This window comes from Excalfactoria chinensis, chromosome 19, assembly GCF_039878825.1.
Source record: "Excalfactoria chinensis isolate bCotChi1 chromosome 19, bCotChi1.hap2, whole genome shotgun sequence".
NCBI lineage: Eukaryota > Metazoa > Chordata > Aves > Galliformes > Phasianidae > Excalfactoria > Excalfactoria chinensis.
The window spans coordinates 1,471,417-1,486,621 of NC_092843.1; the positions used below are offsets into that span (position 1 = coordinate 1,471,417).

At 48.3% G+C, this 15,205-nt stretch overlaps 1 protein-coding gene across 6 annotated transcripts in view; it reads right to left on the reverse strand.

Annotated features, from left to right (window-relative positions):
• The window catches only part of AUTS2 (activator of transcription and developmental regulator AUTS2), a 532,812-nt gene extending 523,841 nt beyond the window's left edge, over positions 1-8,971 (reverse strand). For all 6 annotated transcript variants that reach the window (XM_072353400.1, XM_072353404.1, XM_072353403.1 and 3 more), the window contains exon 1: positions 8,470-8,971. In XM_072353400.1, the coding sequence (XP_072209501.1) occupies positions 8,470-8,763 (294 nt within the window). In that variant the 5' untranslated portion in view covers positions 8,764-8,971. The remainder of the gene's footprint in view (positions 1-8,469) is intronic.
• Positions 8,972-15,205: the final 6,234 nt, after the last annotated feature.

Genomic DNA, 15,205 nt, shown 5'->3' on the forward strand with positions numbered 1-15,205 from the left:
CAATGAAAACAAAAAGCACGCTCATAAACGTACCTTCCAACCCGACCAACAGAGCCCTATTTAGGCACACACACACACAAAAAAAATCCCTTTACTCATTAATATAGAGGAAACTTGAAATGATTGCTGTAATTGCAGCTAAAAAATTAATCATGTTTTGAGATAAATGCAGATAAAAGCATGTTTTACTAATTATCTTTTGAAGCTTCTGCTCATGAAAGATTAAAGGTGGAAGAGAAGTTGTTGAAACACTGAAGACAAAAACGCGACCATTTGAAACCACTTTGAAGCCACGCGACGTCGCATGATTGATCTTTAACGTCCAGATGGATTGAAAAAAGGAGACTCTGGTTCAACAGCAAAACATGCCCATTGGATCTTTAGTGGAGGCAGCACCTGAGAGCAGCTGCATTGTGCGGCCATCTTTGCAGAACAGGATGCAGGCCGTCCAAGTGCAAGCCTGGTGCTTCCATTCACCTGCCTGCAGCTACAACGCAAATCATGCCCATGCTGCTCCATGGTCAATACAGCACCTGAGCTCAAACACTCATGAGTTTGTCAACGAGTTTAGAGAGACCCATAACAGCGCACAGACACCTTTCCTAAGGTGAGATGTCACCCAAAGACCATTCCTCTCTGCCCACTCACACCATATTCACACTCCTTCCCCCAACCCTCCGCACCGTTTTGCCCCTTCCAGCCACAAAGCACCAGTGACGCCCAACTAATGAACCCAGCTGTCGCAACAAACCTGAGCAGGGCCAGGTAAAATTAAATAGTTGGCTTTTCATAACCACACATCCAAGGAAATGTGCCAATGCCTTTTTATTTGCATATCTGGCAGGCTGCCCCAGACAACTAATACATAAGTGACAGCATACAGGTGTATTAGTTTAGAGTTTGCCTTTAATCTGGAGGTGTCAATTTGCTTCTGTTTTAATTACATCCATCTTGATATGTTATTACAACCTCATGAAACTTCCTCATTACGTGAATGGCTATAAATACATGCACACGACAAACAGTTGTTATACATTTTCTGGTTCAGCAGTGGAGGCACACTATGGCAGCCCACATGTCACGTACATTTAAAGTTTCGGTGCTTCCTCACCTCTCCTCCTTCCCTCTTCTCTTCAATCTATTTCCTTTCATCCAAGACCAAGATGTACGTTCTTTATTTGTTTAATTTAATGAATCTTCTACAACCCCCTTGCTAGCAGCATTCTGATGCAAACACAATCAGCTCACAGAGCCCTTTCAGCATATGCGTGTCCTTCTGGGTTGCAACTCTATGAGAACGTCTGTTTGCCATTAGGCAAATATAGGGAGATTGCACTGAGGTCTTATAAACATGCAAAGATCCACTTTTGTAGCTACATAATTCACTGAGTTTTTCAACACGCATTCTGAGGTTGAAAACTTGGCAAGTCCATCCACCAGATGTATCTTTCTGATCCCAGGACTCATTAAAATTTACTATTTTTTTTTCTGAATTAGGAAAAAAAAAAGGGTCCAGCCGACTCAGCTGCTGAGCCACATTAATTGCACTTTTATTCTTCTTTTCCATAGTTAAAGCGACTAACGACGAAAGAGTCCCTGCCCATAAGCACAACAGCCAGGCAGTAAAAAAATCACTAGGACTTTTAATCGTTTGGTAATATCCAAATCACATAAAACAAAGGGAGGCAATTCGGTCCCCTCCAAACAGAAGGTTTTGATTTTCAGTATTTATTTTGAATTTCTTTAAGAGAAGAAAAGAAGGGAGAAAAGACCCAGTTTCACACCAAAGGATTCCATTCAGAGGTCAAAGTGCCCTTGATGTGCACTGAAACCCACAGCACTGAGTTGCAACACAAATCATCCCCAGCAGCAGCACTTCTTCCTTCACCCCCTCACCACGCGCTCTCCTCTGAGGTCACAGCCACTTTCGCTGCCCACTGAGCACAGCTGGCCAGATGTGCACTATGGGCTTGGAGTGGGTGCCAGCTGCTGGAGGACCCCTAAAGGATGCTGCCAGCACCCTCCACAGAGGCACAGTACAAGCAGGTGGGTGTGCAGAAGCCCAGAAGAAGGCGAGGAAGGCTGCTGAGAGCCAGGCCAGCAGCAGAGCCTCCAGGCAACTCTGGACATCACTTTTTATACCAGGCACCCCCCAGGAGACAGGTTGATGGTAGTTTTATTCCTGAACCAACAATCCCCCTTTGCTACCAAATAAAAGCAGAAGAAGATGCAGTTTATAGAAGCACTGGTTCTAGAGGAGAAGCAACTTCCACTTTGCAAAGCTGGCAAACACCTGCAAGACAGAGTAACAGAGATCACTCCTGAACATGAAACCAACCTTCTGTATGGCTGGGAAAAAAGCTGCTCCCATTTGGATGTGGGGTATTCATCCCATCCGTGCATCACTCAGCATCACACAACCCACACAGCTCAGACACATCAGATATGAGCACACCTCTGCACACCCACCGCATCCGTCTCACCAGATTCCAAACCCAGGAGGATCAGGACGTGCACCAAACAAAACCCAAGTAAATCCACGCACGGTGTATGTCATGCAACACGATCAAATCACACCTGACAGGCAAAAAGCCACAGAGAGACAAATACACACACAGCACCAGTGAATAACACACTGCTTCTGCTGACCTCCACACCATTATGGGCAGGGTGCAGAACCAAAGCCCTCTGTGCAGCATTTAGAAGACTGAAGATTTACCCCTTTGGTTAAAGCCTCCTCCTCCTCCAGCACATCAGCGTGCTAACTTCAGCAGCGGTGTTGCCAAGATACAAGGAGAAAAATCTCAAGATATTAAGGTAACACACGACTTAAAGGCAAACAGAAGAGCAGAGCTGAGCCGGAGCTCCGACAAATTGCCACCACACCTTCTGCTGTTACAGCCAAACAAATCCCTACCTGCATTAGCCATTCCTCGTTACTTACGAAGTGGATTGTCATAATATCCATTTTACAACAAAAGGAGTTTAGAGGACTGTGATGTTCCGAAGTGGTCTTCGCCATGGCTTGGCATCCAGTCAAAAGGACAACAAACTGACTGCACGAGGAATGCGTGCAGCTGGTAATTTGTGGCACACACAGAGCCAAACCCAAGGAGAACACAGATACTGGACTTATAAGCCATAAGGATGATGTACAGGAACACAGGGGAACAGAGCAAGCCACTTCCCTGGCAGAACCAGAGCAACATGGCCTCAGCAGAACACTGCAACTCATGTCAAGGGAAACTCGGAGTTAAAAACGCCACATCTCAGCCCACAACTTCCTAATTCCATTACCCTTTTATTAATTGCGTTTGAGACTTGCTAAACTTGAGCTCGGGCTATTTTTAAAACCTATCTGACTCAACTTATTGTTGCTGAGAACAAAGATTGAACTTCTAATTTAGCTGCAGATAATTACGAAGCTGCAGGTCAGACCCCCGGTGTAATGCAGTAGGGTCTTCACTCAAACTGATAGAAACAGTCCTTTAAAATAACATAAGTGTAGCAATAGAGAGACAGGGGGAAAGGAGCCACCTCACCCAGCGAGGAATGTGCCTGCCTGCCTCCTAGCAGAGCAGACACCAGGTGTATTGCTGTTTAAGCAGGGGCACGCCGTGTTGAGCATTCCCCCTGGCAGTGCAGGCTCTACCAGGGCACATCTGCATACACAGATCCCACCTGCAGCCTCAAGGAACAACATCTCCCTTTGGTTCACCGTGTTCCCATCCAGTTGCCAATATGTCTCTATTGATCTCAGCGTTGTAACTCAATCTTTCAATTACTCAGCCCCTTGATGTCTTTCTGCTGATTTTTTTTTTGCCTTTCTTTAGCGACCGTTTTCCTTCCAAGTTCCTGATCCTTTACCCTTACTTTATAAACCTATTTCTTTACACTCCCTCATCCCAGCAGAGGCAAGAGATATTTAATGAGAAAGGGCTTACTTTCCCAAGCAAATAGCAGGGGGAAAAAGGAAAAAAAAGATGCCAAAACCAAAAGGATAAGAGTGTCTTTTGTCCTATTGATACGTGGTATAATTCCCATTAATGTTAATCTTAAAGAACGGGGCCAGCAGAGACTACTTGAATCATGGCTATCTAAAGAAATTGTCCGTGTAGTTTAAACTCTTACTTCTTTAACTCACGGCCATTGTGCCTCCTGCTACCACCCATGGGAAAGGGAAAAATCCCCACCTTCATTTCTTTGTTACCTTCAGAACACTCACACAAAGATAGCAGTCCTCTGTCATTCTGCGTGCAAAGAGATGGCATCAGCTCTCCACCAGCCTGTGAACCAGGGGGAGCCGGGGCTGCCCAGCTTCCAGTTTCCATTCACATGCCCAAATTATAGCAACACAGCCTTCCAAAATTACCCGAGAGGTTCCTCTGGTGGAACGTACATCCCGCTGTTATCAGCCCCAGTTTCAGTTCTGGTTGCTGATGCTTCAGCTCTGGTCACAGAGGGTTTTCATCAAGAGACGTAGCTGCTCTGTCAAGGTTATCTCAAAATTTGATCTCGGGTCAATTTACTGCTTCCTCTAAGTACATAGTGAAAATAATAAACACATTGCTTCCTATGATATCCCTGTGTCACACCAGACCTAACGCCGCTCGCCATCCGCAGATATCTTCATTTAGTTATTACCTTCTCTGCTGGTCTTAATCTGAAGACTTGCATGTGCAAACAGAGACCAGGACAAACACAGACGCATCTAAGCAGTCAACAAATACAAGGAGGGCTACCAAGATTTGCTGACAGCGCTGAGCAAACATCTGATGTTACGATGCTGCTGCAGTAAGGCATGAGGATCAAATTCCTCTTGAAATATGAAAGGATAGAGACAAGGCAGAACAAACTGTTGAAATCTCGGAGAATTTAAGTAAACAGGTTAATCGTGCCAGCTGAAGGGTGGTGTGAACAGAATGATCCCAGGAGAAAAATAATCACTGCAAGGCCATCGTGCTGCTACCCAACCCAAAGCCCGTCCTGTCACACAGGCAGCCCACCAGTGGGCTGTGCACAGCAATGGGCATTGCTCAGTGGGTATCAAAGCAAACTCTTGCCTTCAGGAGCATACATGGGGCTACACTGACTGCACACACAGCACAGACATGCTGTTTAGACCACAGTATCTTCAAAACCTTCCTGTTATTTCCACATTTTGTTTGTGCATCAAGTGTGTCTCTATTTAAAAGCCCCATCAGCTGTTCAGCTTGACTCCATCTAGCCCTGTATTCTTTTACCCATCCAATAGGTAGAACTGCCATAGGTAACGTCTGCCTCAATCACACAAACTCAGTGGAACAATTGCTAAAAAAATTATTTACACTCGGTGGATGGAATCATCTGACACAGAATATGAAGCTCATTAAAAGGCTCCTTGATAAATATTTGTCAGCATTTCTCATTTGTAAGCAATTATACTGGGCTTTACCTGACAGTAATTTAGCACGGTCACAAAATGCTGAGCAGAAATCAGCTCAGTGTGCACATGGTGAGGGACTGTGTCACTCTTGCAAAACAAGAATCCCCTTCAAACACAAGCTCACCCCTCGCTGTCCCACGCCATCTCCGTGCTTTATACGTATCTGTGTCCCATTTCAGGCTTGTCAGACGAGCCACCCGAGCTGAAGCTAAACAAACATCCGCAGAGAAAAAAAAACTCATTACCTTCCTCAGCTCTCAGAAAACCTGAAACCAAGTGCTTACTCCGTGGGGATGGCCAGAGCTGACTCAGGAAACACGAAGTACTTCCCAGGCTTTAAGCTATCTTAACATTCAGGTCAGATTTCATTTCTCATCACATAAACCATCTTCAGTGCTGCATGCCAACAGCCCTGTCACGTCGGCCTCCTGCCAGGGCACGGAGGGAGGTGAACATGGCAGCGAACCCACACCCACTGGGGTTTGGGAACCCGGTGCTGTCGGGCTGACAGGACACCATCACACCAAGCACAGGCACTTCTTACAAGCTGAGAGACTTGACAAGGCCAGGAACCAACACAGAGTGAAACACAAAGCAAGGCCACTCAGATCCAGGCCAACTGCAGGGCTGCTCCTTCACCGCAGCACAGTGGTTATGGAAGGCCATGGATGCCCCAGTGCTGCCTACAGCACCCAGGGCACCATCAGAGCCTGACACCTGGACAGGAGCACAGCTCCAGCAGCAGGAGCTGGTTAAAACAATAACATTGCTTCAAGGGATGGGAACTTTTATCAGTGCGCTCATTACTGGTGTGTTAGCAGACACAACAATTCCTGGTGGAACCACAACAGCCATCAGATGCACCTTCTAGTGCAGCACCTGTGTCTCCTCACTATCCATGAGCCTCACAGCTCAGTACTTGGCACAACTTGGGGCTTTTCCAGTCACCCCAACATAAAGCATTCAGGAAAGGTCAGACAAAAATGAAGCCACATGGAAATCCTTGTTCTCATTCACAGCTTTGTTCAAAGCGCTCATAAGAAGAGTCCCACACCTCCTGCTGCACAGATGTCCTCCAACAGCACACAGCTCACCCCCCTCCTGTGCCACCCAACCCCTGCATGCAGGTTCAGCCTTCCAGAGGTACACACCAGTCCCACCAGCTGCTCCTCACCAAGCAGCAAGAACACCCGCTGTGTCAGCACACTCTCAGCCATGCATAAACCTGGGGACAAGCTGAGGTCCAACACAAAGCACAAAGTCAACATCATCATGTACAAGGCACAAAAGTCCTCCACAACCTGTAGAAAAGCCTCCAAGGAGCCCAAAGAAGACACAAAGCACAAGGTGCACACACAACCAGGACACCCCTCCACAGCACCAGGGCTTCCTGTCTCCAGCATGAGCTGGCACACAAACCTGAGCATCCCACCAGCACTGGGACACAGCTCCTCCAGCAACCCAACCTCCTCCTCAATGCTGAAAGCACAGCGAGGAATTCAGCACGTTGCAACTCCTGCCACTGGGCTTCTGCCTCCGACACCTTCATCTCCCTCTGATCCTCAGAAACAACAACTTCAACACATACACCGAGCTGCAGGAAAAAGCACCTAACAACGATTTCGTGACATTATTTCTCGACGCAGCATGAAATCGTTAGGTCAAAATGTGCCACCTCTCACATGAACATTAAAAGTATGTCAAGTCTCAGTGTGCGAGCTATTGTCTTACCCGAACGTGATATTAGCTGGCAGAACTGGGTAACGTTTCTGCACTCCTTTTTAGCGCTATAAGACCATGGGTGGGATGGATGCATGCAGGAGCCACTCTTGGCTTTGCAAAAAGAGCAATTAGTTGGAGCTCAAGTGGAAAAGAAATTAAATAAGTAAATAAAAGTGAAACACAAGCAAGAGATCTTCTAAAACATCCAACCAAGCTCTGAACATAAAACTTGCTCTCCACTTCCCCTCCAAAATCCACGACGGCCAAATTCTCCGGTCCATATTCCCATAAAACCCCATAACGACACGAACTGGGGCTTTGTTGGAGGAAAAACAGGAACTGGTCCAAAACCTCTGCTTGCAAATCCCACTCTTGCAGACAAACGTGCACTGCTCCCTTCGCTGGAGCAAGGCACCCACAGACAGGAGCCCAGGTGGGAAGCCCACACGTCCATCACTCTGCCCTGGGCCGGGTGCAGGGGTCCAGAGGGCACAGCCCTTCCATCACAGCACAGCAAGCTCTCTCCCAGACACAGCTCTGGGCTGATGCAGGTGTATAACCAAGGACAAACTCCGACTCCAAGAAATAAATAATAATTCAGAAAAGAACAAAGAGAAAAGAAAAACCACACCAGAAAATGCCAGCGAGCCTTCCTGGCTAAATATTGAAACAGCTTCAGAGCAACACACGTTTTTTTGTTAAACAATCAGCTTCATCTCCGCATTTATTTTGACAGTTCATAATTGTTCCAGTTGCGATTCCAGAGCACATAAACCCAAATCAATCCGCCTTTCACCGCACAAACTTCTCCCAGGCACAAGTTCCGCACAACAAAGCCCTTGGCCCCTCCGCACCCCCGGGGCTGACCACGGTGGCCGGGGCCGGGCAGGCCGAGACCGGGCGCTGCACCTCCGTGGGGGGGAACACCGGGCCGCCGGTGACAGGCCGGACATGAGGGGGAAAGGGGGAGCTGGGGGGTGTTGGGGGGGGTAGGGGGGGCGGGACACCCGGAGAGAAAAGTTTGAACGAGGAACTGGGGGGGCGGGGGGGGGCGCGGGGGATGGGGAGCCCCGATCCGCCGCCTCAGCCTCCGCCGGGAGCGGCCGCCGCGCTGCAGGTGTCCGCGGGGGGCGGGAGGGGAGCGGGCAGCGCGGAGCCCCGGGGCCGGGTAGGGGGAGAAGGGGGCGGCGGGGGAACGGACCTCGGCCCGGGGGAGCGGGCGGGGGCCGCGGCGGAGACGACGGCGGCGGCGTCGGGGCGGGGGCCCCCCCGCGGCTGCCCCCTCACACAATGAGGCGCACACAAAGCGGCGCCGCTCCTACCTCCAGAGCCTCGAAAGTGACGAAGCTGGACATCGCGAAACCGTCGATAATGTCCTCTTCGGCCGAGGAAGACTCCCGCCGCTTCCTCCGGGGGGGCCGCGGCCGGGACGGCGGCGGGGGCCCATTGTCTTCCTTCTCGGAGCCCGAGGAGGAGAGCGCCCGGGCGGCCCCGGGGCCGGGAGCCCCTCCGGCGGCAGCGCCGCGCCGCCCGCCCTGGGCTCGCCGCTCCCGGTCGCGCTGGGACCGCGATCGCCGCTTCTTCCGAAGCCCGTTGCATCGCGCCGGGCCATCCATGTCTCTCGGCGGCTCTCCCTCTCGCTCTCGTCCCCCCCCGCCCCACCGCGGGCACAAATCCGGCTCTCCCCCGGCGGAATAACGGGGGAGGGAGGGAGGGAGCGAGGGAAGGAGGGAGGAGAGGGCGGAAAGGGGGTGGGGGGGGATGAAAGAATCCGAGCGCGGTTCCACCACCACCAGCGGCAAAGCACCAAATGTAAGAGATTCCTACGAGCGAGCCAAGGAAAGTAATGGCTGATCTCAGGTCGCCTTTGTAAAAAAAAAAAAAAAAAAAAAAAAAAAAAGAAAAAAAAGCAGGAAAAAAAAAAAAAAAAGCAGCCTCACCGAGCAGGCAATAAATCAGAATAGCGGAATGCTTTGATCGGGGCTGGGAGGGCGCGGATCGCCGAAAGAGGGGAAAAAAAGCATTAAAGAGAGGAGGGGGGGGGGAAGAAATAAAGAAAGGAGAGACCCGCTGGAAGGAGGGAGCTGAGAGTATTTCCTTGCACTGAATTTATTTCCTTTCTTCCTTTCCTCCCCCAACTAGGAGAAGTTCCAGGGGGAAAAAAAATAAAAAAATAAAAATAAGCATAAAAATATATATATATATATGTATGTATATTTTAAATCAAAATCAATCTGCGGGTGCGCGGCGCTGAGCGGGGGGTGCGGCCGCCCCCGCTTCGCTCTTTATCTCCGCTCGCACAATGATCGCGGCGTCCAGATGCGATGTTCTCAGGCACCAACCCGGGGGGGGGGGGAAACGCGGAGCGGGGAGCCCAGCCCGGCCCCTCCGAACCCAGAAGCAAACAATACAGGGAAAAAAAGGGGGTGAAAAATAAGGGGGAAAAAAAAGAAAAAGCAGCAAAACACGCCCACCCACCCCGGCTATTAATACGGATCAATCATGGTAAATTCGTCGGATTAATTGTGGCGAGGAAGGGGTGGACGGGGAAAGAGAGAAGGGAAGGAGGTGGTGGGGGTGGGTGGTGGTGGGGGGGGAAGGTGGTGACAATAAATCCGAGCGGAGAGACGTCGGCCCCCTCCCCAAAAAATAACCACGAGAAGCAGAAGAATAGAAAGGGAAGAATAAAAAATAAAAATAAAAAATAAAAAATAAAAAAGGAAAATAAATAAATAACAGAGGTGCTGATCAGGCTCAAATACGCTCCAACCGGGGGGACGGCACCAGCGGGGCGGTGTGCTTCCCACCGCCTCCCTCTCCTCGCCCCCCAGGCTGCGGGCCGCCCCCCACCCCTAAAGGGCCCGGCGGAGGCAGCAGCGGGAGCCGCCGGGAGCCGCACGGCCGCGCACGGCGCGGGGCGGATGGCAGCGGTGGCCCCCAGCGGCCGCCCGGCCCCGCGCCCGCCGCCGGTCACGTGGAGTCGCCGACCGAGCCCCGCCCGCTTCCCCTTCTCCACCGCTCGGCGCCGCGTGAAAAGCAGCGCCCCGGCCGCGCGTTACGAAGTTGCGGGCATGCGCGCAGGGCCTGCGCACTCGGCGGTGGGAGGGTGGGCGGCTCGCTGCTCCCCCGCTCCCACTCCTCCCGTCGCGGCCCCTTTCCTCGCTCTTGCTCGTTTCTCTCCTTGCCGCTCCCCTCGGTCGCTCCCCCGGCCCTGCGCACCTCTTGCTGTTAACTTTGTCTTGTGCCGTCCCGTCGTTCTCTGGCCTCGCTCTGCCTTTTCCCACCTGCATCTCAGGTGCTCGTCTCTCAGGGCTGGGGGTTTTGCTTGTCCCTTCTCGCCTCGTGCTGCCAACGTGCCCCCTGCAGTGCTCCCCAGGGGCGTGCTCGTGGCAGCAAGCTTGCTGGAGTTGGAGGAGCGTTTGGACAGCGTTCTCAGGCTTTGTGTTTTATTAGGTGGCCCTGTGTGCAGCCGGGAGTTGGTCTAAATCATCCCTATGGGTGATTCCAACTCATCGTGTTCTATTTCTGCGACCTGGGAGGATCAGGGTGTTTTCTAGGAAAGGAAAAAAGATAAAAGAGCAAGGAACAGCAAGCAGGAGCAACGTGAAGAGAAGAACCAATCTGGTGTGTGCTTCGGACAGAGGAGAGGTTTGGGATGCACAGCTTTTGTTTCCATCCCTCCATGAGATCAGCAGGCTGTTGCAGTTTGGAGAACAGGGGTGGGGATAAACAGAGAAAAGGGGAAATTATTTAATAATCCAGCTCCACAAGAAGCTTGACAGAGGCTCCTCAGTCTGCCTCTTGCTGCCTGCTGCGGGTGCTAATCATTCCTCCTCTGAGATATCCAGAAGGGCCACAAAGAGCAACACATGGGCTGGGAGCTTCACTGAGTGTTTTTCCAGCAGTCTCCCCCTGGAGTTCTCTGACTCTCAAGGGATGATGCTCTGCTCGATTGCATAATGCGTTGTTTACTTTGTTCCCAAACACTCAGGCCACTCTGATCGAGCAGTATTCTTCATATGCTTTAATAAGCATATTAACCCATTGCATGAAACAGTAGGAATCAGATACACCTTCTCTTTCCAGAAGGCAAAAAAGACATCTTTGCAGTGACTTTTAAGCTGCTGCATGTGGGTGTGAACCAGAAACAAGCACAAAGCCGTCGGTAATCTGACCACGTAGGAGTGTGTGCACTTTACAGAAGGCCACCCTGCTCATTGCAGAGGCACATGGCTAGTTTTTAAACACTCTCAAATATCGAGCTGGAGAACATCACCTCCTAGATTTGACCTTAGATCTCCCTATTCAGATTTCTTTCTGTTCAACAGCTACGTTTCCCTACCTCGCTTCATGTTCTTCTGTCTCACTCGTAGTTGCCTGCCAGATCTATATAATCTGACTGTGTAGAAGCAGCTGTACAGGTATTGTTAAAGTGATACAATTTGTTTATACAGGCAAGCTCGAATATTACAAGGTCTCTGTCTTGTGAGAAATATTGAGCTGTACTGTATCAAACAACTGTTACCTGTTGGGCTTTTTGGAAAATAACTATGCAATTTTCAGGGCAATGTAATTGATTATAGTTTCCTGCACATCCATCACCATTAAAGTGACTTAAGAGACCTGTAGTCGGATGTGTTTCTGCTGACATTCATTGCACGGCTGAAAGTCTGCTCGGTCTGTTTTCTTTCTGAATGCACATATGTGGAAAACAGGAACGCTTTGCGATTTATTGTACATTCTTTGCAGAAACAAATCCCTCCATTTGCATGTCTGCTGAAAAAAACAAGATGAAAAGCGATCCGTCTAACTCATCCTCCAATGCAAAACGTTTTTCTTCCTGGAGATCTCCAACATTAAAAATCACTGGTCACCTTCTTGAGTACAGCATGGGCAAATTATCCTCTTTTTTTTTTCCTGGATCTGATCTAGCATCAGCAGGAGAGTTTCCATCAACCTTAATTGATTTGGGAGGGAGGGTGAGTAGACCTTACTGTTACATAAAACCTCAGACAGATGCTCGGGAAGTTCTCTCTCCAGCATACTCTTGTGTCCAGCTGAGCATTTCAAGTGATCTTACCAGGAACGATGCTGCAGACCTCCGTGCACATTTGTTCTTAGGCTGCCTGTTAGCTTTTCCTCTAGAAATACATCTTGCCTGGCATCTGGCATGAGAAAATAGCTTTCTGTGTCTTGCCAGCTCAAGGCAGCAGCTTGCTGAGTCACTATATTTGAGGTTAACAACTAGTGTACTCAACTGGGTGTTCGTAACTATTAGGTTAACACCTTCAGAAAGGGCACTTGTCGAATGTGCACTAACAGATCTATAATCTTCTGATTTGAGGCAGACACCGAAAGCTTTATGGTCTTCTTTTTTTTTTCGCTACTGAACAATGAAGAAAGAAATGTTAACACAACCCAAAAGCAACAGTTGCAATTTCTACATCAGCACTGTGAACTGGAGCAAAAGAAAATCTGCACTGTAATAACACTAAAAGGGCTTTTCTTAGGACTAGCCGCTGGCATGCCTATCTGAAAAGGATATTTTGAAATAACATGGAAATCAGGAGGTAATTTGTTGCTTGAGGAAATGGCAAGAACTTTGCTTCTAGCAAGAGTAATTTGCACTCTGTTTTGGCGTTAAGATTGAGAGATTTAAGGCAGTGGAGGCAAATATGTTTTTCTGGGGGTAGCATCTTTTGGGAGATGGGCAGTCTGGAATAGCAGAACGCTGTGTGGATGGTGGCTTATTTTTGGAGGTTGGTCTGCGAATGCACAAAGAGAAATGGGAGGGGGGGGGGGGGGGGAAAGGCATTTTGTTATTGTTTGAAGCCTGCTCTCACAATGCAGTTATGAGAATAAGAAATAACGAGAACCAAAACTCTGGTACAAAATCAAAGCCAGGGTGGTTGTGTGGATGGCGGAGGAATTGGAAACAGTGGCATGAAACAGAAACAATTTTACTCCAAACTGTTTTCCTTACGCATAATTGTATTGCTTATAAGAGCAGGTAGTTCAGCTTGGGGACAAAAAGCTGCACTGGGTATTTTGGAAAGGTCCTAGAGAGTGATTTGAAGCAGAAGCAATTAAGGAAGAAGGAGCACCCAAAGTGAAGCAACAAGAAAAAGCAGCAACTCATGGCCCTTAAAAAGAAACAGGGTAGTTCAAGAATGAGGATGAGGGCAGCACTGAAAGAAATGAGTTTCCAGAACAACAACAGGAGAAAGCAAACAGACAACAGGTAGTTCCTTCCTTTCATAAGTAATGGAACCAACAGACATGCTGGAACTGGCAGCTCCGAGGTCAGGGACATGAAGAACTTTCAGAGTAACAGCTGTATTGGTTACAAAGTGGTTGAGTGATACATTGTAATGCCTCAGAACACAAAACAGTTTACCAAGCAAGGAAGGCGAGAGATGGGAACGAGATGGACAGCAGTGTGATGCAATTGCCAGCGCCTCATCCAGCAGCATTGGTCAAGACAGGCAACATCTGAATAACTCTTCTAAACCTCTTGTATTTCTCATCAGGCAATAAGCCCGATGCTACAACCATCCTTATCAATACTGGGAGATCATGAGCTACTACAACATGAAAGCACTGGTAGATAAACTAGAAGTTTGGATGTCTGTGTTTTCCTGATTGGTTAAAATAAGCTCATGACATAGAAAATATCATTACTGTTATTAGGAAAACCAGATCAGAGCATCAGTGAGATCTGAATTTTGATCCCAATCCATTGACTCAGATGGATCTGTACAGATTTATAGCAGGTGAGAACTTGGGCCCTGGAGAGTTCGGGAGTCACGAGCAATAAAGCTGTGCATAGCCAGATGAACACAGGGGGGTTTGGATGTTTGTTTTTGTCTGGAACTCTTACAGAACTGGATCTTGCTGGTTCCTTGGGATTTGCTAATAAACACCCAGTAGAAGCTGACTAAACCCATGCTTCTAATTGCTTAAGATTCCTTGTCCTGTAGCATCAACATTCACAAATGGCTGCATCCACGAGTACAGGGAGCAAAACAGATGTCAGCGGGGTTCAGGATGCCTCATTTGAAGACACAGTTCGAAATCATTTGGGTAAAACAAATGCTGTACTGGTTGTGAATCTGGGAAGCGTAGTGATAAATGGTGATATCACAGCTTGGTTCATTGTGGGAGCCGGGAAATGTAGGTGCTGCAGTCCTGGTTTGCTGAATATCTAATCTAAAATATCTGATGTATTGTAAGGAAATTTGGAACCAGTGTGTAATTTGCACTCACAGTTATTCATTAGGTGTGTTTATCTCCTCTGAAAATCAGTCAGACTTTACTACCAGAAAAGACAAGCTGTATTTCCATGGTGCCAAGTCCAGACTGTGCTACTGCATGCTGTAGCAATTCTGCTGGTACATCAACAATCTCATCGAGTTCGACTTTTCCTTCTCTCCCCCAACCAAAAACCATGCAAAAGGAACACTAGAATGTGGTTTGCCAGCACTTTAAACCAATGCTTAAGTAAAAGTATGCTTTGCCCTGACACAGGTTACGATGTAGAAGAACTATGTGAAATTCAATAGCCCGGGTTATCCAGGAGGTCAGACTACCTGATCCTGGTCCTTTCTGGCCTTCAACTCTAGGAATAAATTAGAAACCCAATCTCTCCAAGTTTTAATTTCAGAGCAGTCTTTGTAAAGGGAGTTGAAGTGGAATTCCTAATAAATTACATCCTCCTTCAACATTAATTTCTCTCCCAGAGAAAAGATTTCTTCTAAAGAAATGTTTTGTTCCACATCTTCTAAACTATAAAAAATTTATCTCTCTTTACGTCTCACGCTGCACTGTGTGCCAGCACAGCAATTATTAAAACATTTTTATTGATATTACACAGCTCCCTATGAAATATGAATTAAATTTGTCATGAAAATTGATTTTTAATGACAGCTCAGGTTTACATTTCTGTAGTTCATACCTTTCCGACGGTTTTTCCAGGCGCTAGAAAAGGGCAGCTGCAATATCTTTATTAGTCAGAAATGGATGAGGAGATGCGCAGTGTTTTACCAGCATTTATCAGCA